The 27,050-nt window shown below is 48.6% G+C and overlaps 1 protein-coding gene across 1 annotated transcript; it reads left to right on the top strand.

The window, feature by feature from the left end:
• Positions 1-2,188: 2,188 nt before the first annotated feature.
• Positions 2,189-24,274, top strand: CYTH4 (cytohesin 4). The gene is made up of 13 exons (XM_009902507.2): positions 2,189-2,262; positions 8,260-8,342; positions 11,669-11,769; positions 12,480-12,546; positions 17,127-17,245; positions 17,652-17,732; positions 18,389-18,501; positions 19,558-19,706; positions 21,485-21,596; positions 22,044-22,120; positions 22,502-22,573; positions 23,310-23,464; positions 23,785-24,274. The coding sequence occupies exons 1-13, from the start codon at positions 2,244-2,246 to the stop codon at positions 23,855-23,857; spliced, it is 1,221 nt and encodes a 406-aa protein (XP_009900809.1). The 5' UTR covers positions 2,189-2,243; the 3' UTR covers positions 23,858-24,274.
• The last annotated feature ends 2,776 nt before the right edge of the window (positions 24,275-27,050 follow it).

The raw sequence follows: 27,050 nt of genomic DNA, 5'->3' as shown, positions 1-27,050 counted from the left end.
TCCCCTGCCATGGCCCAGAATCTCAAATGAGTTTATGAAAAGTGTGCTTTGGGCAGTTTGTGACCCAAAGGCAGGCCCCTGATAAATTTGAAGTGTGGACATTGGGTGTGATGAAGGTCAGGGCAGAGGTGGGTGTAATGGTCTGAAATTAGAGAAGGTTAGAGATTATGGTCGAGGCACTATTTCTGAGGGCTTGTGGTGACAAGGGACAATGGCTTTAAACTAGAGCAGGGCAGATTTAGATCAGATGTTAGGGAGAAATTCTTCACTATGAGGATGGTGAGACACTGGAATGGGTTGCCCAGAGAAGTTGTGGACACTTTATCCCTGGAAGTGTTTAAAGCCAGGCTGGATGAGACTTTGAGCAAGCTGGTCTAGTGGGAGGTGTCCCTGCCCATGGCAGTGGCCTTGGAACTAGAGGACCTTTAAGATCCCTTCCAACTGAAGCCATGCTATGATAAATCAATTTGCATTAATAAAGTCTGTTCTTTTCACCTTCCTTTAGTCCCTCCCAGATAAGCTCCAAGCTGCTGCTTTGAAAACATTGAACTGGCTGTGGAAAGTGAGGGCTAAATGATTGCCCCTGACTCTTCCTAAAGATTGCCTGCAGCTGCCTGTGCGAACTCATTCTGGACCAGAATTTCTGCTATCCCTTGACATCTTTTAGGATGAGCTACCTCCCACTCTGTCCTCTCCAGTGACAGCACTGAATCTATAGCATAGCCACAGGTTATAGCAAATGCAAGAGACCAAGAGGAAGGACGAGCAATCTGTGCCTGACTTTGTAGGTTGAGTGGCCCTAGAGCCATGGACCTCAGCCAGAGCATTCAGGCAGATCCTACCTTTCCCATCAAGCCTTTTAAAGGGCCAGTTATTCTCTCCAGACCAGACTCAGGGAATGGCAATGTGGAAAGGTAATAGCTCTTCCTTTCCTAGAGAGTAAAGGACCTACAGCCTCACAGGAGCCTGTTCTAAATGGTGAGCAAGTGTACACAGGTAATAGATCTGACTGCAAAAAAAGCAAGAGAGCCATTTCTTGTTTTCCTACACATGCAGTGCTCTTGCAGACTCTACCTTGCTGCTCATGGAAAGATGATAGGTAGAAGTCTGAGCCTGTTTTGCTGTCCTACTCAAGGCCCATTTTGAGTACAGCAACAGGTCAGGCAGTTAAGGATGTAAAGTTCTTCAGAGGTAAGTGCTCAGGAATGGAGGGGAGCCATCCCTCTACAGCATCAGTCTTGCCAGAGGTGTCAAGAGTCCTGTATGGGCATCACATCTGGTTTGAATGTTGCATCCAACTATTTATTCAATCACCAGTTATTGTTTTTCCCCAACATGCCTACATCCTCTACCACATAAATCACAGCACAATCAAATACAGCTCAAGTGGAAGTGTACAGACTTCTGGGGCTGTGTGGAGAGGGTTGAGGGGAAAAAGAGCACCTCACTGCCTCACAGATGGACAGAGCAGCAAAAATGCCTTCAAAAGTGCCCTGCCCACACCAGCTCTCCCACAGCAGGCATACTGCTGAACCTTAGTGAGGGCTCCCTCCTGAGTTCACTCTGTCCTTCCTTACAAGGCTTCCCAAGAGAAACAGGTTGTTAGTGGGGGGAAAAAAAAAGAACCAAGAGTTAGAGTACAAGTCACTGAGCAGTGAATGAGCAAAAAGAAGAAAAAGGATCTCTTCTCCCGTCCAGTTTTGGGTCATTAATCTCCCCCACCCCCATCCCACCTCCCTGCTGCTGCAGAATTAACACAGGAAGAATCTTTCCTTTAAAATTAAACCACTTCCCTAATCAGATGGGTTTTCTGAATCAAGAACTTCCTTTCCCCCCCCCCCCCCCATCTCTTCTTGGAGTATCTCAGACAAAAAAATATCAGAGAACTCTCAGCCTCTTACACTTCACTTCAGTCCCCTCTGAGATGTGTGATCAGAGTTGTCCCAAAAAGCTGCCGAGATGGAAATGCATTCGTGGATTCTCATGTCAGAAGTAGCCAAGGAGCCTCTGTTTGATGATAGTGGCATGCACAAACAGCTTCCTTCACTGGTGCAAGCTCCTGAGATGTGGTCGGAGGGACAAGCAGAGGAAGGGCGGAGTCATAGAGCAACCCCACCCCCCCCCCCAGTGCTGCTATCATCTTGGTCATTGGCTCCAAGTTGTTTCAGTTCTGTGAAGCATCTGAAAAGCAGAAGGCGAGGAGGAACAACACTTCTGTTGTAATATATATTGCACCCTTCAGGATGGACTTTTGTCCTGCTGGTAAGCCTTGACTGTCTTTTGCCTTGTTTGCTGCGAGGGTCGTGTGCTCTGTCTGACGGGGCAGGGCGCACCATGAGATGCTCGCAGCTGGAGTGGATGCTGTGGCTGTTTGCTGGAGGAATGAGATGGTGACAGATCCCTGCTGGTGCGGTTAATTTCTTGTCAGCCTTCAGCATTAGGCATGGTTTTGTTTTTATTTGCTCTCCCACAAGCAAAGCCCTTTCATGTCAGGAGGAATTTTCCTACGGACTTGAGTGATCTTTGTGCTGGAAGTGTCTACTGCTGTGATCCTTTGTGATGGTGATCCTGAGCTGAGCTGGGCACTTGCTCAGGGCTATCGATAGTGGATGTGACACTTGGGGTGAGCACCTGTAAGCTTTGGCTTCTCTTCATGGGACTGGCATGGCTTGCAAGCTCCTCAGTGGTGTTTCCCTACAGCCCCCACAAGCTAGTCTGCTTTTGAGGAGTCTCATGCAGTTGGGTACCCCAGTGCAAGGTACTTGCAAGGCTTTGGGCACTGGGGCCTCTCTTGCTTATGGCCCTGTTAAATCAGGTATATTACTGTATTAGGGCTCTACCAACCCCAAGTGACTTGCAGGTGGGCCTGCTTGGTCCTGGGTGAGGGGAGATAAGCCATATCTGAGGAACTGAGAGAGATTTTGGATTTGATTTCTACTCTGGCACCTGGTGGATAAAGTGGTTGGGATTCAGCAGGGAAAAGCACACTGACAGACTGGACATTCATAGCCTCTGTCTGAGGAAAGTCTGAGTCTGTCTGTGCAAAGGCAGCAGACAGGGAGCGATGAACAGGAATAGGCTGAGCAAGGGCCAAACAGTGGCCCTGCTGTGTATGATTTTCTGTCCTCACAGGCTTTTGCATATGGAATATAGAGCACAGAGTGAAGGGAAAAAGCAGTGCCAAGTTTCAGCAGCTGTTCTATACCTTTTAGCTCCTAGGTGGGGGAGCCATGGAAAGGACACCTTCAAATCTCATACCAGCCTTGTGTGTCAGGGAAATTGGCTGGGGCTATGGGAGCTGAGCTCTTGCCAGCTTCTTGCTATGAATGTTTGTGACAGTGATCTTCAGATCCCCTAGCCCTCACTACCTGAAAGCAGCTGTGGGCAAAGCTTCTGCAACTCCCCCAAAAGGAGGTTCTAGTGAGGTGAGTGTCTCTTCTAATTAGTAACAAGTGATAGGATGAGAGGAGATGGTCTCAAGTTGCACCAGGGGAGCTTTAGATTGGATATTAGAAGAAACTCCTTTGCTGAAACAGCCCTCAAACACTGGAACAGGCTTCCCAGGGAAGTGGTTGAATCCCCATCCCTGCAGGTATTTGAAAGACTTGATGTGGTGCTGAGGGACATGGTTTAGCACCAGGCTTGGTAGAGTTAAGTAATGGTTGGACTTGATGATCTTGAAGGTCTTTTCCAACCAAAACAATTCCAAGATTTATGTTACAAGCTGGGAAGGAGGAGGTGGAGGGGTACCTTGTGTTTTGCTACTTGTTTGAAGGTGCTTTCCACAGAAACTGAGGGTAGCAGAGCTGATGGCATTCACTCAAGTTGCATGTCTCCGAGTGAATTACAAGCTGCACTCTGCAACAGCACAACGAGATCCTGCTGGGGGCCACTGCAGGTTGGCTCAGTTCTGAGTAGAGGCAGAGCCTGGAGACAGGCAATGCCTGCAGAAATGTGCTGGTGCTGACTGGTGAGTTTGCTCAGTCCCAGGCTGTCACTTCCCAGCCGGGTGGGACAGTGGGTTTGCTCGAGGCTGCTCTGCCCTGGCAGCCAAGGCTGTCGGCAGATGCACTTTTCCAGTGAGCTTTAGTGCACTGGATGTGTTTAAATTTACCTGCTTGTGGTGTGATTCTCCTAAAGGTTAAAAGTGCTCACACACCTGCTCCTTCAGTCACTCTTGACTGGAGACACAGTAGTCCTGTTAGATACTGGTCTGCCCCAGCTGAGTGCAGATGAGACCTGTCTGTAGGGAGGCTGCTCTCCTTGCAGTCATTTCCACTTCCAGCTTCCTTCAGGAGCCTCTAGCAACTGTCTGGGTGAGGTCACAGAGGCAGTATGCCAAATCCTTGAGATGGGTGTTTGAAACATGGGGGAGCAGCCTGCTGCCATGGTATCACGTGCTAGGACATGTTGGGTGACAGCCATAGGCAAAAGTGACTGGAAGCTCTCCTGATTACTGTAAATTACTGTCATATGGGTAAGTGGACCAGGAGACAACATAAATTCTTCTTTATACCTTTCTCCTGCACAGCTGGAATGTGCAAATTAAACCTGTGTGAGGTCTGTGTCGAATTTCTTCTGACACAAGCTGGAGGAGAACTCTGTGCTGCAGAAGGGAGACAGATTGGGCTGGAGGGAATTGAGGAGCATGAAGGCTTCCTATTCTCTACCTGGCACCTGGCTGGGGAGGTGGTGATCTGTGCTGGAGATGACACAGTGACCACCTCAAAAAAAAATAAAAGGCCTTTCAGGTGAAATTCTGCCACCAGACAGCTCCATGGAGGTACAAATTGCCCATCAGGCTGCTCTGCCTGTGTGTTGCCACGGGTGGAGTGTCCAAACCCTTTAGCAGCCACACTCAGAGCCCTACAGTGCCTTGCAAATCAGGCAGCTGAGCCTCTGCTGTTGCACTGTGGGTGAGTAGCACCTGGCTGGTGTGTAACAGTGCTACAGATTCTTCATAACCTTCTCCTCCTGTTTCTGCAGTCCATCTTTCCAGCTCCCCTGGGTAGTCACTTCCCACTTACATCTGTGCTCCAAAAGTTATTTTCCTATTCTTAGACTGTTTCATTGGGATTAAAAGCCTCACTTAGCACCTGGACAGCTCTGCACTGCCCTTTGCAGTGGGAAATGAGACCAGCAAATACAATTCTTTGCTGGCCACATGAGTACCCAGACCTTGGGTAACTCTGACCTGCCCTCCAGATGGGGAAGCTGAGGGTGGAAGCCCACTACAACCGGACTTGAAGTCTGCATTCTCTTTTGAGTGACAGCACTGCAAATACAAGCCTGGGGACTTTCTGAAGAGTTGGCAGGTCTTTCTGTCTGGGTCTGCCCTGATAGCAAGGTAACAACCTCAAGAGCAGGTGTAATCCACACATTTGCTCTCTGAAAATAAACTCCAAGCAGCGACTTCATGTCGTCTCTGGAGAGGATGCCAGCCAGATCTTTATGTCTTGTTCAGCCCTGGTTTGGCTGACAGCATCCCCCTGAAACCTGCTGGTATTGTCATGGGATCTTCATCACTGGGATGAAATATCCCCCTGTGCAGAGAACCCTGACCAGGGCTATGCTTCATCTGTGTCCTGACCTAGCCCCAGAGGAAAGTGGAACTTGGTGGTATTGAGGACCTTGATGAAGCTGCAGATGTTCCTCAGTCCCCCAGCACAGGGATGAATTCCCTCTGTGGTTTCAAGTGTTTGGAGCAGGCCAGGTGATGCTTCACTCCCAGTGTCCCTCTCCTTCGGTCTCAGCTGATGCTCACTGTGGAGAGGGAAGTAAAGGCATCCTGCTGTCTTTACCTCATCTGCTACTTACCCATCTGCCTCTGCTGCCTTGGCTGCCTTTCTTTGGATGGTCCCCCAAACAAGCCCTTTGTGTTCACTTCCCCTAACTGTAGACCCCAATGTGTGTATTAACACAGAGCTTTAGGTGTGGTGTTAGGGAAGCAGAGTGAAGTGCAGGCACTGACCTCAGAATTATTTTCTGAGCTAATCAGGGACTTAAATGGTTTAGGAAACCTCACCAAGACCCTTTCTGAAGCTCAGTCTGAATTGATCTGAAAGGCTGATTGATCTGCTTTTCCATACTGTGTCACCCTTTAGTTCTTTTTTCTCCCTTGATTCCCTCTCCTTCTCCATGACTTGTATGCCTTTTCTCCCCCATGCTCACCACACAGAGTCCTTCCCACACATTTCTCATTCTGACAAGCTGACCATGTAAATCACCTGGGAGCTGGGTTTCTCAGGTGTTCAGGAGGAAGGGGGACTGAGTTATTTGCAGTCCCAGTGGCGGTCATGTGGGTGAGGTGTTGTCCTCTGGGACCCTCATGTCTCTGAGATGGCTTTAGGCTGCTTCAGTAGACACAGAACAACTGAAGCAATGCAGGCAGCCACACCACAGACTTTGCTGATGGGGTGAGGGAAAGGAAGGTTCCTCAGGTATGTCCTGCTGTGGTACTTTTATGGACTATGAATACAGGACAAGGGGTCTGAGTGGCAATTTGTCAGGGAACCATTCCAGTGATTTCATAATGTACAGCCCTCACACAGATGAGAGAAATAAATCTGAGCACACTGAGAGATTGACCTCACATCTTGCAGACGCCAGAATGGTGGGAGACAAAACCCAAGCTGGAAGAGCCAGCCACAACTCACAGACACAGGGCTGACATTCAAGGGGAAGTCAGCAGCTCACCCAACAAGCAGCAAAGCCACTGCATGGGTTGTGGGTTGTTTTGCTGTTGTTTCTTTTAGTTTGGTTGGGGTTTTGTTTGCTTCCTTGCTTGTTTGTTTTCCCCTCACATAGAGATTTTGGTGTTGTGAGCTGCTGGATGCCACAGGTTTTCCTCCCGTTTTGACTGACTTCAGCAATTAGTCAGCACCTTTCAGCTCTTCCTGAGAGCTGCTTGCAGAGCTGGGAGGAGGGCTTTACACCGGCTCCTTGCCTAATGCTTTCCTCCCAGAGGCTCAGCATCCTCCCCCCAAGGAATGCAGTGCTTGAAAACAGCAGGAGGAGTGATGAGAGAGAAGCTGCGGCCTGAGAGACCTCACAGAAGAGACCTAGCAAGTGGAAATCCAACTAGCTGGGAGGAAGGGGGGCAGATTAGGGCTAAGGAAAGCAGGGCTCTGTGAGTTGGTGTGGCTATGATAGGAAAGAAGTATATAGGCTCTGAGATGACTGCCCTTGTCCCTTCTTCCTTCTGTCTTGTCTGGTTCCTTCCCCTTTTTTTCCTCCACTCATATTTATAGCAGTTATTTTGCATGTGAGATCCACACTAAAAGAATTTCCAAGACAGCTGGTGCCACTTCCCTTTTTTCCAGGAAGATGGGAGGCCCAGGGGATTGTGTCTCACCAAAGAGCAGAGCAAGGCATCCAGTGACCTGATCTGGCTTCCTGGGAAAGCTTTGTCTTGCAGTATTTAGGTGCAGCAAGGACCTTGTATGCAAGTTCTGCAGTGACCTACCAGGAGCTCCAGTGCTCTCAGCCTTGTGTGTGCCTCCTGATTTTTCCTGAGGCTCACCCTCTCCTTTGCCTTTCTAGGGCTGCAGCCTTCTCCTTGCTGAAGAACCTGTGCTTTACCTGGGTTATATTTAGCCCCAGTCCTGTCACCCCAATTCCTCTAGGTCTTTTATGAATCATTTTGTGGTCACCTTGTCTGTGCTTGAGATCTGTTTAACTTCCTGTGCATTACAAGGAAGCCTACTTGTATTTCTGCACTGTCTGTGGTCCACAGAACAGCAGCCTCCCACACATGCTCCTTCTCCAGCAAGGCTTTCATTCTCCTAGATCCTGCCCTCAGGCTTGAAAAATCTCACTTCTCTCCCTTAAGCCATTTTTGACTCTAGCTGCAGTGGATCAGTCCATGAAGGCAGTGGTTTCTCATGGGAGGTTTGGATGTCGATGAAGTATTTAAGTCACATCTTTTCAGTGTATAAGGATGACTTGGCATCAAAACTGCCAAAGACCATTTGGTAAGGGCTTGCTCATAGTAAGCAAAATCAGTTGAGTTGCTGAGGCCTACCAGCACAATGACTGATGTCAAGGAGGGGTCTGTGCCGCTGCTCGCTCTGGGCTGAGAACCATTTGCAGGGCAAATCTGAGTGGCTGCAACAGCAGGGATCATAGATGAGGAAACACAGAAATTGGAGTTGCTGTGGCATGACCCTAGGAGAGGATAGGCTCTGAAAGGCTGAGACAGCTTTTTCCTGTGATATGTTTGCCCTAGCACCATTCTCACAGGCACCTTTGTTCTTCCAGGGTCAACTGATCTGAGTGAGGCTGAAAAGGCTGAAATAGAGACAATCAGGCAGCACAGGCAGGAGCTTTTGGAGGACATTAAGGTAAGGATCATCCTGCTCCTCCTCTCTGCCTAGCCTTCTTAAAATTGTCTTCACCAAGAGGTTTTGGTTGGACTTGGTGATCCTGAGGGTCTTTTCCAAGCTGAATGTTTCTGTGATTCTGTGATTTCACATAGCAGTCCAGGCCGTGCAAAAGTGCTCCTGCACAGGAGACATTTGCTCTGGCATGATCCAGTTTGAATTCTGAACTTCACGCTGCCCTGGTGTATTTGCCACCAGTGTACATCCAACCTGTGTCAGCCTTTGCTGCAGGAGTAATCAGCTGCCCTAATGAGGTATTTGAAAAAGCCTGGTCAGCTCATTATCAGGAATGAGCTGAGATTGCATATTTCGGATTAAGGAAAGGAGAATGACTTTATTAACTCAAGCTGGCAGGCATCTTGCTCAGCATTTGTAATTATTTTAAATTACTGATTACCTGCTAATGTCATATCAGTCCCAGTTACCTGCTGCAACCCCCTGTGTTTAGCCTCTGTTAAGGATCACAGAATCACAGATGGCTTGGGTTGGAAGGGACCTCCAAAGTCATCTAGTCCAGTCCCCCTGCAGCGAGCAGGGACATCCTCCAATTCTCCCTCCTTAAGAGAGGATTTATTAGAGGTCCACAAGCCAGACAAACACTTGATAAACACAGGGGGATGCAGCTGTTAACTAGGACTGACATGTCATGGGATCCTGTCTCTCCTGTGATGGGAAGGACTTTCCACACAAGTTTCCATGGTTGAACTTTTTTTGCTCTTATTTTCCTTTGGCAGCCCCAAACATTTCTTCACTGCGTCCTGAGATGTCCAAAAGTGACAGACTGACAATCAGTCAGTAACACTGCATCACAACCCTGCATGGTGCCATACACTTTCTATTCTCTTCTGCCTCTACCACCATGCAATCATAGAACCATAGCATTGTTAGGGTTGGAAGGGACCTCAAGGGTCATCTAATTCCACCCCCCCTGCCATGGGCAGGGACACCTCACACTAGGTCAGGTTGCTCAGAGTCACATCCAGCCTGGCCTTAAAAACCTCCAGGGATGGAGCTTCTACCACCTCCCTGGGCAGCCTGTTCCAGTGTCTCACCACCCTCATGGGGAAGAACTTCTTCCTAACTTCCAATCTGAATCTACCCATTTCTAGTTGTTTTTCCCCATTGCCCCTAGTCCTGTTCTAGTCCTAGTTCTATTTTTTTCCAGTCCTGCCAGACCAATGTGGTCTTCCATTTGGGAGAGCTTATTGCACTCAGTTATTGGACTTGCACTGATTTTTTTTGCCACCACATGAGGATGTCCAGATGCCTGGGGAACAGGTGCAGTATTTCCATACATAAAGGATGAAGCTAACACTCCCTGCTACTCCCCAGGCTCCAGACTCACCATTTGTGCTTTTCCCACCATGCAAAACAGGCTGTGAATGTATGTGCCTGCAATTTGCTTGCCTGCCTCTTCAGCTTTCAGTGCAGGCAATGGGCATTGTAGGAGGCAGAGTAGGTTTTTTACCTTGTATGAGCAGGGGAAAGCTTCTAGACTACACAGACCCATACTCTAAATCTCAAAGCCATTGTTCAGTGGGGTATACAAGTCCAGTGGAGCAGGATGAGTTTAGATGAAAATCTGTGTACAGCTAGAGACTTTGTCCCAGGTGGAATCTCTCAGGTTTCCCAGGTGGAAGTCTCTCTTCACAGAGAGAGTTGTTAGCCATTGGAATGTGCTGCCCAGGGAGGTGGTGGAGTCACCATCCCTGGGGGTGTTCAAGAGGGATTGGACGTGGCACTTGGTGCCATGGTTTAGTAGTCATGAGGTCTGTGGTGACAGGTTGGACTTGATGATCTTTGAGGTCTTTTCCAACCTTATTGATTCTATGATTTCCTCAGCAAAGTATCTAGAAATACCCTTTAAGACAAAGACATGAAGTGAGTGACTGGTGGGGGGAGAGGGCATAGGGGTGAGGCTATGTCTAGACCTGCTGGTTATGCTGCCAGAAGACAGCAGTGAGTAAAATAACAAAAGTGATAATCACTTGAAATTCAGGAGCTTCAAGAGCTTTGTTACATTTGTGTAATACTTGGTAAGGAGGTAATAACTGCAAGCTTAGTAAGGAACAGTTCAGCTCTCAAGACTAGTGAAGCACAACAGAAGGAAGGCCAGAGCAAAACTGAAATCCAGGAGCTCTTCAAATTCTGAGACACTGGAGAACTCCTGTGTCTCTACCTATGTGCATACTGCAGCTCCATCCTCACTCCTGGTTGAGGCAAGATCTGTCATGAAAAAACCCTTCCTCCCCTGCCTGTTCTGGTTTGCATGGGGAAGAATTTGGGTGATTCCTGAAGAGAGCTGTGATGTATGGTGGCTCTGAGGAGGGCTGTAACTGCAAGGAGATACAGACATAGGGATCCTACAGAAAGGCTGGAGAGGGACTTTTCATAAGGGTAACCAGCAATAGAACAAGGGAGAATGGCTTTAAGCTGAAGGAGAATAGGTTTAGACTGGATCTTAGGAAGAAGTTCTTCAGTTACAAGGGAGATGAGACTCTGGAATAGGCTGCCTAAGGATTTCTCCTCTTTGGAGGTGTTTAAGGCCAGGTTGGATGAGGCCTTGAGCAGCTGAGTCTAATTGAGAGGTGTCCCTGCCCATGGTGGGGAAGTTGGAGTAGATGATCTCTGAGGTCCCTTCCAACCTGAGCCATTCTATGACATCTTCATTTCCTTGGTAATGCAGAATATCCAGCCAAGAAGGCCATGCTCTCTTGTGGGTCTAAAGGAAACAATTTGATTTGGCAGTAATTACTCTTCTTTTACTCCTCCTCTCTTTCTTCTCCTAAAGACAGGTATCTACTCTAAGGTATTTGAGTGACAGGTACATTAAAAACTGTGTTTCACAACATGGCCACTTCAAGTTCATATTGACCTTATAGCTGCTGGTTCCACTTCCCCTTTCCTGAATGCTCAGCAGGGCTATGCAAAGTAAAAGCTAGAAGGAAATGGGCACAACAGAAGGATTCTCACATCTGGCATGGTTTGAGGAACTGAAATCAACACTGGAGTGAGTTCTCTAACATTCTCCACACTGGCTAAGCTTGATTTTCAAGCCTTGATTAACAACAGACATGAGAACTCCTCCTGCCCCTCTCTCCCATGGTTTTTCTCTGGAATCCAGCAGGGTCACTCCAGAACAGTGCCCATTTCATAGATATCCTTGACTGCTCATGACCATCTGACTTGTCTTTTTCCTGTGATTGAGGGAAGAAGTAAGAAATGCTTTGTGTGTCTCTGCTGGTTTTCCCTCCATTGCCTTCATCCTCATGATCTCTCTTTTGCAGAAGCTGAAGCAAGAGATTGCTGAAGTGTTTGCAGAGATTGAGTGCTTCCAAAATGCAAAGAAGATGCAAGAGGCAGAAAATAATCCTGGAGAGCAGACCAGGCAAGTGGGACAAGAAGCATATTCATAGATTCATGGGATGGTTTGGGTTGGAAAGGACCTTGAGGATCAGCTAGTTTCAACCTCCCTGCCATGAGCAAGGACCCTTTCTACTAGAACAGATTGCTCAAGGCCTCATCCAGCCTGGCCTTGAACAGCTCCAGGGAGGGGACATCAGCAATCACCTTGGGCAACCTGTTCCAGTGTTCCACCACCCTCACTGTAAAGAATTTCTTCCTAATATCCAGTCTAATTCTACCCTTTTCAAGCTTCAATCCGTTCCTTCTCATCCTATCACCACAAGCTCTTGTGAAGAGTCCCTTCCTAGCTTTCTTGTAGACCTCCTGGACACCTTGTAGGCTCTTCCCTTATCCACTGACGTTGTAACTCAGGCATGTATCAACAGGCATGATTTGCCCTTGGTGAAGCCATGTTGGTTACACCAAGGTTATCACCTCTTCTTCATTTTCTGGACACCTGAGTTTACAGAGTCTCTGTTGATGTTAAGAGGACAAAAACATCAATGGGATTTCATATGATGAGAACACTCACAACAAGGACGGGGAATGAGGCCAGCAATACCCATCTCTCTCTGAGATTTCTCTTCATTCCTGAACAGTCCTTGAGCTACCTGAGTTTCCTTGTGAGCAAGTTGGCACATGGCTCTTTATTCTAAGTTTGACTTCCCTTCTTCTTCTTCTTTATGTTTGCAGCAAGCTAGTAGAGAGGGACAAAATTCTGTCCCTGGGACGGAAAAAATTCAACATGGACCCTGCAAAGGTAAGATCTGCTCATTCCACTTATGAGGAGAAAGCTGGGAGGAGGAGCTTCTGTTGACTGCCAGTCTGTTTGTAGCCCCCAATGTTAAAAGAAACTACAGCATGAAACTAAGAGGACACAGTCTCAAGCTGTGCCAGGGGAAGTTTAGGCTCGAGGTGAGGAGAAAGTTCTTCACAGGGAGAGTTGTTAGCCATTGGAATGTGCTGCCCAGGGAGGTGGTGGAGTCACCATCCCTGGAGGTGTTCAAGAGGGGATTGGATGTGGCACTTGGTGCCATGGTTTAGTCATGAGGTCTGTGGTGACAGGTTGGACTTGATGATCTTTGAGGTCTCTTCCAATCTTGGTGATTCTGTGATTCTGACTGGTTTCCTACCTGGCTAAGGCTCCAGTTAGTAGCACCCTTTATCCTATCCCTGAAAATGGTCTCCTGATATGCTCCAAGTGTGTTGCCTCTCCTCATCATGTGCCTGTAAGCCATTCCATCTAATGCAATCCAAAACTAAGAGGAGTGAAGGGAGGATGGCTTAACACTGCCATTGTGTCAAGAGAGCCAAATCTCCCTCAGCCCAGCTCCTCTTGCCAGTGGGAGGCTAAGAACTGGCCATAGTGTGATGGGGAATATAGTAAGAAGGTAAGAGGTTTTGAGACTATGTCAGGTTCATTCAGAAGAGACAAGGACAAGCTGCCTCTGTCAGTTTGGGAGCAGTTTTGAGTTTGGTAGGACAGGCTGGAGTGTAGAGGGAATTCAGATTTTCTGCTTTCAGGGACTCTGACCAGTGGGGTCCAAACTCCACAGCCCTCTCTGCAGAAAGCTCTAAAATCATTGTGATCAAGTAGAGATGTGACAAAGGCAGCTTCCTCTTCCTCCTCACGGGTAGGGCCTTTTTTGAGCTCTGTAAGGAAAACCACAAGCTTCAATTGAATGGTTGCTTATTGTCAGCTAACCACCACAGCTAGCATCTTGTGTGGCTGATGGTCTGAGTGACAACTATTCATGCCTCCTCCTCTGCCCTGCTGAGGCTCAACATGCCTTCCCCAGCGTTCACACCACAGCTGGCAAGCTTGCCAGTTCCTTGGACATCCCTCTGGCAGTGGGAGCTGTCTCAGAGCACTGATGTTAGTACTTCCATCCTGCCTGCCTGCGTTAGAGCGGGTTTCATTTTGTCTGACCTTGCTTTGAGGCCCGGAAGCATCTCTCTCTCTGTGGCACTCTGCCATGCTGTGCAGAAATACCTGAACTAGTTCTGAGCCAAAACTGGTTTAGGTTTATTAGTTCAGTGCCCATCAGCCTGGTTGAAATACTGTACTGTGTGCCTATATTGCACAGACTCTGTTTACTGCTCCCCTTTTGCTCCGTGCCATAGGTGCTGCAACGCAAGGAACTGTCTCTGCCTCTCCTTGTGAAGGTTACACTTCATCCATGTAATGCTGATACTTTAAGTGATTTCCTAGCCCCAAGATCTCAGGGCTAGTTTCTGAGGCTAGAGGAGGTAACTTGGGAATCTGGCTGAATAAAACCTTCTGGGGAAAAAAAAAAGCTGTGATAGGGCAAGAGGCAACAGATTTAAACTGAAGGAGGGTAGATTAGGGTAGATGCAAGGAAGAAATTGTTTGCCACAAGGGTGGTAAGGCAAGGGGCAAAAGATTTAAACTGAGGGAGGGTAGATTTAGAGTAGATGCAAGGAAGAAATTGTTTACCACAAGGGTGGTAGGGCAAGGGGCAAAAGATTTAAACTGAAGGAGGGTAGATTTAGAGTAGATGCAAGGAAGAAATTGTTTGCCACAAGGGTGGTAGGGCAAGGGGCAACAGATTTAAACTGAAAGAGGGTAGATTTAGAGTAGATGCAAGGAAGAAATTGTTTACCACAAGGGTGGTAGGGCAAGGGGCAACAGATTTAAACTGAAAGAGGGTAGATTTAGGGTAGATGCAAGGAAGAAATTGTTTACCACAAGGGTGGTAGGGCAAGGGGCAACAGATTTAAACTGAAAGAGGGTAGATTTAGGGTAGATGCAAGGAAGAAATTGTTTGCCACAAGGGTGGTAGGGCAAGGGGCAACAGATTTAAACTGAAGGAGGGTAGATTTAGAGTAGATGCAAGGAAGAAATTGTTTACCACAAGGGTGGTGAAACACTGGACAGGTTGCCCAGTGATGAAGTACATGCTCCATACCTGAGAACACTCAAGGTCAGGTTGGTTGGAGTCCTGAGCAACCTGATCTAATTGAAGATGTCCCTGCTTACTGCAGAGGAGGAGAGGGTGTTGGACAAGATGACCTTTAAAGGTTCCTTCCACCCCAAACCAGTCAGTGATTTTGTGAAACATTTTCTTCTGGGAAATGGAGCCCTATCATCACCATGATGGTTTGCAAAATTAAACTTGGGGGTGGGGAAAGGGGGAACAACAACAAAAAAAGGGAAAACAGTGTGGAAAAGTCTCACAAACATTTCAGCTTCTCCTTCTGAAACTGCTTTTTCTTTGGGGCATTTTGGAAACACTTTCTTATATATTACAAGGCAAAGTGAATTGATTCCATTGAAGCAGAACATTTTGATGGATCTAAAACAATTTTCATTCCTTTATTGTGTTTTGTGAGGAGAATTGCAATGTGGTCTGGAGAGCTGCTGTGGTTTTAGGCATTGTTAAGTACATCTGAGCAAAACCTCCACTTCCTGTGACTTTGGAAGGGGTGAAATCCCCTCTAAAACCAGGAGGTTGACTCTTTGCCCAGCTCAATTCCAACCCTCAGCATTCCTTAAAAACCATATTGTCATAGTATCAGTCAGGGTTGGAAGGGACCACAAGGATCATCTAGTTCCAACCCCCCTGCCATGGGCAGGGACACCTCACACTGGATCAGGCTGGCCAGAGCCTCATCCAGCCTGGGCTTAAACACCTCCAGGGACAGCGCCCCAACCACCTCCCTGGACAACCCATTCCAGGGCTTCACCACTCTCATGGGGAAGAACTTCCTCCTCACCTCCAGCCTGAATCTCCCCACCTCCAGCTTCATTCCATTCCCCCTAGCCCTATCACTACCTGAGAGCCTGAGAAGTCCCTCCCCAGCCTTCCTGTAGTCCCCCTTCAGATAATGGAAGGCCACAATAAGGTCACCTCAGAGCCTTCTCTTCTCCAGACTGAACAGCCCCAACTCCTTCAGTCTGTCCTCATAGGAGAGGTGCTCCAGCCCTCTGCTCATCCTCATGGCCCTTCTCTGGACACCTTCCAGCACCTCCAGATCCCTCTTGTAATAGGGGCTCCAGAACTGGAGGCAGTGATCCAGGAGGGGTCTCAGCAGAGCTGAGTAGAGGGGGAGAATCACCTCCCTTGACCTGCTGGCCACACTTCTCTTGATGCAGCCCAGGATCTGATTGGCTTTCTGGGCTGCAAGTGCACACTGAGAGCTCCTGTTGAGCTTCTCCTCCCCCAGCACACCCAAGTCTCCCTCCTCAGGGCTGCTTTCCAGCCAGTCACTGCCCAGCCTGGATTTGTGCCTGGGATTGCCTCGACCCAGATGCAGGACCCTGCCCTTGGTCTTGTTGAACCTCATGAGGTTGGCTTGTTGAGGAGGATGGAACTGTACAGAATACACAGAAGAAAATGCAGGGAAAACAAAAGAAGAAAAAAATGTCTCAAGCCTTTTTTTCCCCCTTCCTTTCTTTTTGTTTCTCCTGAATACCTTTTTTTATTACTTCTTTTAATCAAACTTTCTTTTTTTCTTTAAGTTGATTCAGACAAATTGCATTTAGGAAGAGAACACAAAATATTTGGATGGAAAATATTAAAATGAACAAATTTTGACTTTGCCTTTTTGGACTTTTACCCTACATAGCCTTGTTTCATTTGCTTGAGTTTCCATCAGCTTCCACAGACCTTCCTCCATCTATCCAAATTTGGGGCTGAAATAGAAGTGGGATTGATCCATCATGGTGGATGAAACAACCTGTCTACAACTACCTGAAGGGAGGTTGTAGCCAGCTGGGGTTGGTCTCTTCTCCCAGGCAACCAGCAGCAGAACAAGAGGACACAGTCTCAAGCTGTGCCAGGGGAGGTTTAGGCTGGATATCAGGAAGAAGTTCTTCATAGAAAGAGAGATTGGCCATTGGAATGTGCTGCCCAGGGAGGTGGTAGAGTCATCATCACTGGAGGTGACAAGAGACTGGATGGGGTGCTTGGTGCCATGGTTTAGTTGATTAGATAGTGCTGGATGATAGGTTGGACTCAATGATCTCAAAGGTCTCTTCCAACCTGGTTAATTCTATTCCTATTTCTCTCTTCTCTTCTCTTCTCTTCTCTTCTCTTCTCTTCTCTTCTCTTCTCTTCTCTTCTCTTCTCTTCTCTTCTCTTCTCTTCTCTTCTCTTCTCTTCTCTTCTCTTCTCTTCTCTTCTCTTCTCTTCTCTTCTCTTCTCTTCTCTTCTCTTCGGAAAAAGAGTGGAAACATGTCTGTGGCCTTCCATTAAGGGGTTGGGAAATAACAAAGGGGACAAAGCCAAGGAATGCTGATATCGGGATGTTGGGTTCCCACTTTCTCATCAGGCCACAGAGCTGTCTTACTTCCCTCTCTTGCTTCTCCTCCTCCAGGGCATCCAGTACCTGATTGAGCACCAGGTATTGTCCTCAGACCTACAGGAAATAGCCAAATTCCTTCACAAGGGTGAAGGCCTGAACAAGACAGCCATTGGGGATTACCTGGGTGGAAGGTGAGCTGTAAAACCTCTTCCAAAAGTGAGCAACACAGTCAGGATGAGGAGGCCCTTTGGAGGTCCTGTCCTGCCTTGCCTGTCTCAACAACCTTTTAGATAACCACTGGCAGATCTCTGTCAAGTGCCAAGACTGAAAATACCCCAAACTACACTGAACTGGCTGGCAGTGCACTCAGGGTGGGTGGGCTTTGGAGTGTGGTTCAGGCTGGCTGTATGGGCTATGTTTTATCCTGACTGTAATGGGGTCGGTCTTCCCAGACAAGAGTGTGCATCTTGGCTTCTTGTTGGTCAAAGGGAAAGTGGAGACTGAGATGGAGCCAGGTTCATGTTGTCAGATAAAGGGCCATCCTAACTGAGCAGAGTCAAAGCTCTTTTCTGACCTTTTACTTCTGTCCTCTTCCAGGGACCCTACAAACATTCAGATCCTCCAAGCTTTTGTGGCATGTCATCAGTTTGCCAACCTCAACCTAGTGCAGGCACTGAGGTGAGTGAGCATGCAGAACATGGCAGGTGGAGCAGGAGCCTGCTCAGCCATTGGGCCTTGCCACTTAGTAAGGTTGTGAAGTCCTAGTGGAAACACACGGAGCTTCCCAAGTCTCTGCTGTGTGTATCAGCTCCAAAACTCTTGTCCTGTGAGGTGCTAACACTTTTTCCTGGGGGACCTCTTTCATGACCGCTTGATTGTGCTGTCCACGTGCAGAGATGTGCAGAGCAAAGTGGGTCACTGTGGCTTCAGTGGCTGGGGAAACAGGGCAAGACATTTTTAGCACCAGGAGACGTTTCCCATGTCCCAATTCCCATTACGTCAGTGACAAAGTGACTTTGTCTTAGAGCATCTTTGTGTTCTTACAGGCCAGCCTCCTGGCAGGACTCTCTGTTGAGGTCTCTGCTGCCTTGAAAGCCACTCATTAGGGAGAAGGAGCCATAATTTCCAGGATGTTTAGCTCTGCTTCCTGCTTTTGGGACGAGCCCAGGCAATTTCTCAAGAGAGGAGCAGAGCTCCTGTTTTCATGCAGTGTGATGTCCCCAAGTGTGATAGGATGGCTTCTTTTATTTTCCTGGTGCCCCACGGGTTGGGAGAAGGCATGACTGTCCCTTGCACCCACTCTGACTGACTCTCTGGCATGCTGCTCCTGACAGACAGTTCCTATGGAGCTTCCGGCTGCCTGGGGAGGCGCAGAAGATTGACCGCATGATGGAGGCCTTTGCCAACTGGTACTGCAAGTGCAACCCAGGAGTGTTCCACTCCACAGGTAGTCATGAGAACAAAGCAGCCTGTAAAGATGAGCCTCACTGATTGCTTCAGAGAGAAGCCTTCCTTTTCTATTCTCAAAGCACAGAGGGCACCGCTTGGTAGTGTGAATGCTTCCCTTTAAACTGTAGGAAGCAGTCCAGCTCCTGTGAAAGCTTTTCAACACACTGAGGGTCTTCAGTCCTTCTTTTGCTACTGTGCTCCAGTCCATCCCCTTGGGAAACAGACTTGAGAGGTGCTGACAGCTCTGCATGAGGTATACCTCATTGCAGCAAGGATAGCACTGACAGGCTATAGAAACTTCCCTGCTGGCAGAGCCATTCTTGGGCCAGCTCTACTGAACTTGCCCTGCTACCCTGAAGGGGTAGAATCACCTCCATCGTAGGAAGTCAGCTCTGCCCCTCTTTCTCCTAGGAGAAAGGACATTTCTCTTTTCTTCATACAGCTGAGAGGACGACACTGTTCTCCACTGACTGGAAACAAAGCCACCTGTTAAGACAGAATCATAGAAGGCACTGGGCTGGAAGGGACCTTTAGAGGTCATCTAGTCCAAACTAGATCAGGTTGCTCAGAGCCACATCAGGCCTGACATTGAATGCATCCAGGGAAGGTGCCTCTGCTGCCTCCCTGGGCAAGCTGTTCCAGTGTTCCACCACCATCATATTAAAGAACTTCTTCCTAATGCCCAGTCTAAATCTATCCTTCTCTAGTTTAAAACCATTGCCCCATGCCCTAGTGCTACAGGCTCTTGTAATCAGTCTCTCTCCAGCTTGCTTGTAGGTTCCCTTCAGATGCTGGAAGGCCTCTGTAAGGTGGAGTCTCGCTAGAGTAGAGTAGAGTGGCAGAATCACCTCTCATTCTGCTGCCTGTGCTTCTTTTGATGCTGCACATGCAATTTGCCTTCTAGGCTGCAAGTGTGCATTGTTGACTCATGTCCAGCTTTTAGTCCACCAATACCTCCAGGTATTTTCCCACAGGGCAAAAAAGGATTTGGATGTGGACTGATCTGCCGTCTAAGACAAGTGCCACCCATCCTGGTTTTCTTTCTCATTGCCAGATACCTGTTATATACTCTCCTTCTCTATCATCATGCTTAACACCAGCTTACACAACCCCAATGTGAAAGACAAACCCCCCTTTGAAAGGTTTGTATCGATCAACAGAGGCATTGACAATGGAGGGGACCTGCCAGAAGAGCTCTTGAAGGTAAGAAGAGCTTCTCATCAGTCTCTCTTTCCCCTCTGGCCTGGCATCCATGGACCACAGGTCTGCTGACCTTCAGCTGTGTAAGGGGAAGGGCTGTGGGAGGAAAGAGGCCAGTATGTACCAAAGCAAAGCATGGAAACTGCTTTGGAGAGGGACTGCACACATGCTTGTTGGTGGAGACATGGAGCAAGAGCAATGGGACTGGAATAATTCAGAGCATACCAGAGTTGAGTTATGAAAGTTTGTGCTTTCAAGTGTGTTTGTATGAGAAAGGAGCAGATTTAGAACTATGTGAGAGAGAAATGAGCTGTAAGGGTCTGTGTGTCTTGTAGTTATGAGGATGTGTGGATGGGGCACCCACCTCTGTGGGAGGTAACAGGGCACCTGACTTAGGCCAGCTTTGAGAGTCCTAGCCCCTAAGTGGACTGTTTCTTGTGTGTCTCTGTGTATGTGAAACAATGTCACTGTGGCCCACATTATGAATCCCTTTCCCTTGTTCATATCTAAATGGCTCAGCTGACTCCAGTGTTCATGTCAGGCAGGATACCAGTGCCTGACCTCTCTCACACCAGGATGCATCTTAGTGGGGGTAGAGCCAACAAGCTCCAAATGAGTGTCAGGGTCTCTTCCAGAATCTCTTACAGCATCTGTAAAGCTCTCAGCAGGTCTATGGTGTCTCTGATCCCAGAGGATGAAGACACAGAGCAGGGGAGACAGGGACAGCAGATGCATCCATTAGCAAAGCTGGAACCTTCCCCAAAGGTTCAGTAGGCATGGGACCTACCCTGAGAGGCAAGGTAGAGGTGGGCAACCTGCCTACATGTGTCTAGCTTCACTCAACCAACTTAGTGAGAACAACTTGTGTCAAAGAGGCTACCTACATCCTACACTTGGGTTTGCTCAGCAGCATCCCCTCAGGGTAAAGGCTGTAGATTTTTCTGGAGAGTGTCTTTTCTTTCAGGCAGTTTGAGGGAAGTGGCAGGAGCCTGCACTTATTTCTTGTTCTCTTGGCTTGGGATTTCTGTAACAAATAAAAGCAAAGCACTGGAGGTGTTTGGGAAGAGACTGGATGGGGTGCTTGGTGCCATAGTTTAGTTGATTAGATTGTGTTGGATGATAGGTTGGACTCGATGATCTCAAAGGTCTCTTCCAACCTGGTTCATTCTATTCTATTCTATTCTATTCTAAAGCCAATGAAGCAAGCAACATTTTCTTTTTATCCCTTGAAAACTAGTAACCCATCTCCCTGTCACTCTGCTGATGAGTGTCACCACATGTGTCCCTTAGGGAAAAAGCCTTGGCTCTATAAAATGTAATGCCTTGGGGTCATGTAAGTGTGTGCCTTGGTCTCTCCATACAGGCTCTGCTGAGAGCCAACCAACCCAGGGCCTAAATGGGGCTGCAGTCTGTGCTGTGCCATGTTTCTGCCTTGTCTTTCTGCTTCAAGGCTCACAGCAGCAGCTGTGTGACAGGCTGGGTTTGATCACTGCAGCCTCTCTTGCTGTGGGTGCACACTTGTGTGTCTGTGACTTTCCATACTGGATCTCTTGGGGGGGTTTTGGCACAGGATGCAGAATAGATCTGATGATGCTCCCTGAGTCCCTGTGAGGTGCAGACTGAAGGCTGCTGTAACCCTGCCTGCTCCCCTCCCCATTTACCTACCTGCTCTTGTGGAAAGAGAACAATGAAACCAGATGGACAGAGGAGAGTTGTGTATAAACTTTGTCAGAAGTCTTTCTTTCTTTCTTTCTCTTTCCTTCACCAATGCTGTGAGGCAGAATCTGTTTGAGAGCATCAAGAACGAACCATTCTCTATACCAGAGGACGATGGGAATGACCTCACACATACTTTCTTCAACCCTAACCGTGAGGGCTGGCTCCTGAAACTGGGTAAGGGGGATGATTCTCTTAGCTCCTCTAAATCCCCTTCCTGCTTGCCTCCACAAATCTTCACCAGGAATCCACCAGCATCTCTGCCTGCCCTCCCTCCCTTCTGCTGTGGTGGGGTGAGGCTGACATCTGCTGTTGAAACCAGCCACCTGCTTTCTCCTCCCAGCTCCTGCAGGCTCTGCTCAAAAAAAGGACTCAGAAAGATATCCCTCACCCCTTCCCCTTCCTAGCCCCATGAGAGCAAAACTGGCTTCCTGCGTGTGCATGTCCAGCATGTGGCATCCCATCAGCAGTGAGCACCACGGTTGTCTCCTCGGGGATGATCTGCAGGGAGAGCTGGGAGGATGTGTTTGTGCCTGCATTGTCTGGTGCTCAGAGAGGGCTGGGCTGGGCTGGGCAAGACAGCAAAATGTGTGACTAACGGCTTTTGAACCTCACTGCCTCTAGGAGGACGTGTGAAAACCTGGAAACGCCGTTGGTTCATTCTGACTGATAACTGCCTGTATTACTTCGAATATACCACGGTAAAGGCTCAGCTCCTGCTTGGGAAGTGGTGTCCTGAGTGGTTATGAGCCTCTGAGGGGCCAGGGAGGAGCAGAGGGTCCAGGGGCAACTCTTCTTTTCTACTCTATTCTCCCAGACTCATCTTAGACCTCCTCTCTCCCCTGTGTCGTTTCCTCTCCTCTGATCTGGAGGAGGAGGGAGGCTGGACACTGCAGCTGTTGCAGTGATCTCCTGTTAAATGAGCAAACGAGCTCCCCGTTGTGTAAATGGAGGTCTTTCCTCAGGCATACACTGTCCTTGTCACCCCCACAAAGGCACACAGCTGGGAAATCAGAGGCTCTAAATAGAGGCATAGATGTGGGGAGCAGGTTGTGTGTTAATTCATGTTTCCTTGCCTTCAGGACAAAGAGCCTCTGGGCATTATCCCCCTGGAGAACCTATCCGTACGCAAGGTGGATGATCCCAAAAAGCCAGTAAGTCTCTGTTGCTTGCTGCTCTGCCAACACAGGGTCTCAGGGGGTCAGAGAGAAGAGAGGGTGCACATACCCACACTTACCCTGCTCCTCAGAGAGAAGACTGCCTTGTCCCCCAGTCTATACAGGATGGTGTCCAAACATGATTGTATGTGACCAGAGGAGATGTGGTGTGAATGGAGAGCTGTCCTTTGACTCTCTGTGTTGCATTTTTGTGTGTGTGTGTGTGTAGGGGGCCAGAGAGGGGGTGCACCCTCTCTGACACCCTTACTCATTTTATACCAGGAGATGTGGGTTCAGTTCCTCTCTCCAGGAGTCTCCATAATGAGTTACAGCACTTGTAGACCAAACAGTGCTGTGGTGTTAGCAAACTTGCCCAGGAAGTGACAGTCTTCATCTATGCATCTCTTGGGGATTCACTCTTTGATGTGTTATGACTCAGGGAAAAGTGCCTTCTATGTTTGTGGTGGCAGGCAGAAGAGAAAAAGGGGGAGAGCTCTTCCTGACTAGAGCAGAGTGACAGCTCCCAGGTGTTTTCTGTTAACTGTTGCTGCTCCATCTTTATACAAAGCCTGTTTCAGGGTTCAGTTCTTCACGGGAGGAATGCATTTAGCTAAGAGGGGTGGTCTGAAGATCCAGCTCATAGAGGAATCCTGTCACCCATGGCTGAAGGCAGCAGAGTTTCCTTGGTCTGTCCTGTCCTCGTCTATTGACTCATTTTATTCCCTTTTGACAGAACTGCTTTGAGCTCTTCAACCCCAACTGTAAAGGGCAGAAGATCAAAGCCTGCAAAACGGATGGAGATGGGAAGGTGGTTGAAGGCAAGCATCAGTCCTACAAGATCTCAGCATCGACTCCAGCAGAACGTGATGAGTGGATTGAGGCAATAAGGTGAGGAGACCGGAAAGGGAAGTCTGAGCTTGCCTATTTTTTCTGTCCCAGGGTCACAAAGTTTATTTGGCTACTAGAGCTGGAAAAAAGGGGGTGGAAAGAAACGTTTGCAATCTAGCAACTGTGGTACCTATTTGCTTCAAAGTCTCAAAGGCCTTCTGGAGAATCTCTAACCACAGGTAAATTCTCTGCTGTGGGTCTGCAGATCTCCAGTCCTACATTTTGGTGAGTGGTGTCTGTGAAAATAGAGCTGGGTGCTGCCTGTCCTGCTTTCCAGCATTAAATCTCTTACTTATGCTCCCATCTCCTTTTATTTCCAGGACCAGCATCACACAGGATCCTTTCTATGATCTGGTCTCTGCCCGTAAGAAAAAGATTGCCAGCAAAAATTGAGCCCTGTCTTGATCATTGGCAGCAGGAAGATGTAGTTGTTGGACAGCTTCCCTCCTGTGCTGGGCTCTTCCAGTGAAGAAATTTGGGAGTATTGGTTCCCTCTGCCTCCCACTTGGCAGGAAGATCAATGACAGGACATCGTGCCAGATTTGCTTCTTCCCATTCCAAACTGAAGGCAGAGGCACAGGGTGCCATCCACTGAGGACTTAAGAACCATGGGCATGGTGTTTCCTGGGTCCAAGTGTAAGGGCTCAACAGCACCTGGCCTTTAGGTTCTCCCAGAAAGCCCCAGGATCTGAGAGGAGGCAAGAATCTTTCCAGAATGGCTCCAGCCTGGCTATTTTTTGTTCTTTTCAGGAACCACAGAGATGCTCTCAGATGCATGGTCCAGTAGCTGCATTACTGAAAAGCCCCAGTAGTTTGTCTTCCACGAACAGATGTGTAGTGGTTGTGGAGAGCAGACCATTGATATTTAACACCACATTGTGGAAACAGAGGCCAAGGGGAGCCAGACCTTCTGTGCAGAAGAGATCACTCTCTACCTCTCCCTGTAGCTGTGAGGGCTGTAATCCTAGGAAGTCCCTGCTCTGTAACTGAGTCAGAGGTTTCAGAAAGTTCAAGATGCTGGAAAGGGAGCTAAGGGGTAACTGAGTGTAGAGAGGCTGTTGGACCAGGAATGTGGCTCTGGATCATTTGTCTCTGCTTTGAGACTCGGGGACCACCATAGGGTCTCCCTAGGGCAGAAACCCAAATGCAAGCTGTCCTCCTGGCTGATGGCTACCCAACAAAGGTTGCTTCCTTGTAGCCCATCAGAGGCCTGGGCTTTGTATCTGAAAGGCCTGCAGGCAGAAGGCATGAGACATTGGAGGTGCATGCACACAGACAGAGGCTTTCCCATCGTCACACAGTGGTTCCATCTCGAGTCTGGGTGAGGGGTTGTCTCTTACATAAAGAGAGAAATAAAAGTGCTTGAAATAAGCCCAGGACTCAGGATAATGTGAGTGTTTTGGTGATAGAGGACGTGAGGTAAGAGTGTCACATTCTTGTGCCTAGCAAAGCAGCCTGAGCACCGCTGCAGCTCTGCACTGCACCCAAACTGCAGGCAGGCTGAGCTCCTGGCACAGGCAGGCAGCAGCTGGGCAGCGTGGGCGGCAGGAGCAGTCCGTGGGCCAAGAGCAGAGGTGCAGGGAGCTGTAACGCTGGGGACTGGGAACAGCAGGGAGGCCAAGAGCAGAGCCTCACCATAGCCAGTTACACCTGCAGCGGTAAAGGACGCGAGAAGCTATTGCCATTTCATCATCCTTCTGGTAAACGTCGGCGCTGTCTCGGGCTCCTGCCTTTTCTCCTTCCTGCAGAGGGCTCTGTCTACCAGGCGATCCGCAGCGGGACCGCCACAGCTCCATTATTCATTCCGGTTATTTTTGCCCAAGCCACAGGAATGTTGAATTAATTTCAAGAGGCAGGGAGCGTATCTGGGAGCGGGAGCACGCGTTCGGCCCGCAGAAGGAACGTGAAGGTTTTCTTCTGCCCGCAAACGTCTCCTGCGTTGAGTCTCTTTGTCAGTGATGGGCGAGGGAGAGAGTTTGCTGCCCGCTGCCCGCTGCCCTGCAGCACGTGTGCTCACACACACACATTAATTCTTGCTTTGGGTCCAATGCGGGAAGGCAGGGTCCTGCCCAAAGGCGGGAAGAGAAGTCAGAATGGGGCTTTTTATCTTGGCAACGTCTCCAATATATGTAAGAGAAATATAAATACATGCTTGGTTAGCAAAAGTTGCCCCAGAGCCTAGGATTCAGGTGAGAAATGCCTGTTCTACTGCCCCACAGGCTCATGCTCCCTGTGACAAAAGATAACAATGCACAGAGACAGGCAGTTGTGTGATTTCCATCCATTAAACTAACCTCAAGTGTCAGGAGGAGATGGACCAGGTTTCTTCCCTCTGAGAGACTGAGGTAGGGAGAAAGACAGTAAGTTTGAGTTTCCATTGCCCTTCCTTGGCTCCAGCACAGAAGAACAATCCCCATGCTCCTTTCCCATTCTCCTCTGTGCTGGGAACTCAGTGCAGATGTTGCCTACCAGCAATGCAACATGCTCACTCTCAAGAGTGTTATTCTCAACCTCACACAGTCTCAAGCTGCACCAGGGGAAGTCTATGCTCGAGGCGAGGAGAAAGTTCTTCACAGAAAGAGTAACTGGCCATTGGAATGTGCTGCCCTGGGAGGTGGTGGAGTCACCATCCCTGAAGGTGTTCAAAAAAAGATTAGATGTGGCACTTGGAGCCATGGTTTAGTTGTCAGGTGGTGTTAGGTATGAGGTAATAGGTTGGACTTGATGATCTCTGAGGTCTTTTCCAACCTGGTTGATTCTTTGATTCTTAGCAAATAGCACCATGTTTAGTATTGCCCAGAGTGCCTCAGGACAGGGATATAAATCTTAACCATCCACTCACATCTGTGTGCTTCAACAGCCATGCTTGGAACCCTTGCAAACTGATGATGGGAATGACTTGTGCAACTGGGATGGCACCAGCAGGGCATGTTTTGCTGGCCACCATCACATATCCCCTTTGCTAAGGGCAACTGCAGCAGCTGCACAGGCGTGGAAGTAGACACAGATGTGCACAGGGTCCTCCAGGGCCGCAGTCTATCCAGCAGACACGTTCCCCTTTCTCATCATAGGCAGGGTGGTAGGTGGCTCACGCAGACATACACACAGAAGACTGCCTAGGGACTTCTGTGCATACCCAGCCATTCATTTTCACAATACATGTCCATCTATTTTCATAAAAGGGCTGGCAGGGGAGCACCACAGATATGTGGAATAGACCACATGGCTGCATTCTCTCCCCTTTTTCCCTTCCTCCTGTCTCCTGTTTATCAGCTCCTTTTTTTGGAAGGCTAATGCATTTTAAAAAGGCATTCTAGAAACTGTCTGCAGAGATGGAGCAGCTGTGAGGAAAGCCAGCAGCCTCTGTCAGCACAGCTTAGGTATCTAGCAAAGGGTAGGGAAAATCTCTGTGAGGTGGAAGGGCAGGGCAGTGTATGAATGGAGACAGACTGGGCTGAATTATGGATTCAGAGCAGATCAAAGGGCATGAGTTGAACCTGTCTTTTCCCAGGGGGTGAATGCCTTTGGTGATGGGAGCTCGTGAGCAAACGGAGGCCTGTATTGGAAGGCAAGACTCTGAAAGCGA

Source organism: Dryobates pubescens, chromosome 15 (genome assembly GCF_014839835.1).
Source record: "Dryobates pubescens isolate bDryPub1 chromosome 15, bDryPub1.pri, whole genome shotgun sequence".
In the NCBI taxonomy this organism is placed as follows: Eukaryota; Metazoa; Chordata; class Aves; order Piciformes; family Picidae; genus Dryobates; species Dryobates pubescens.
Note: the sequence above shows the minus strand (reverse complement) of the source record. Positions and strands in the feature narration are given on the sequence as shown.

What these genes read in the sequence shown, in the direction of transcription:
- CYTH4 (XM_009902507.2), top strand. An exon ending in AGGAGTGTTCCACTCCACAG is followed by an intron (nt 18,502 to 19,557) that starts GTAGTCATGAGA and finishes TCTCATTGCCAG; the next exon opens with ATACCTGTTATATACTCTCC. An exon ending in GAGTGGATTGAGGCAATAAG is followed by an intron (nt 23,465 to 23,784) that starts GTGAGGAGACCG and finishes TTTTATTTCCAG; the next exon opens with GACCAGCATCACACAGGATC.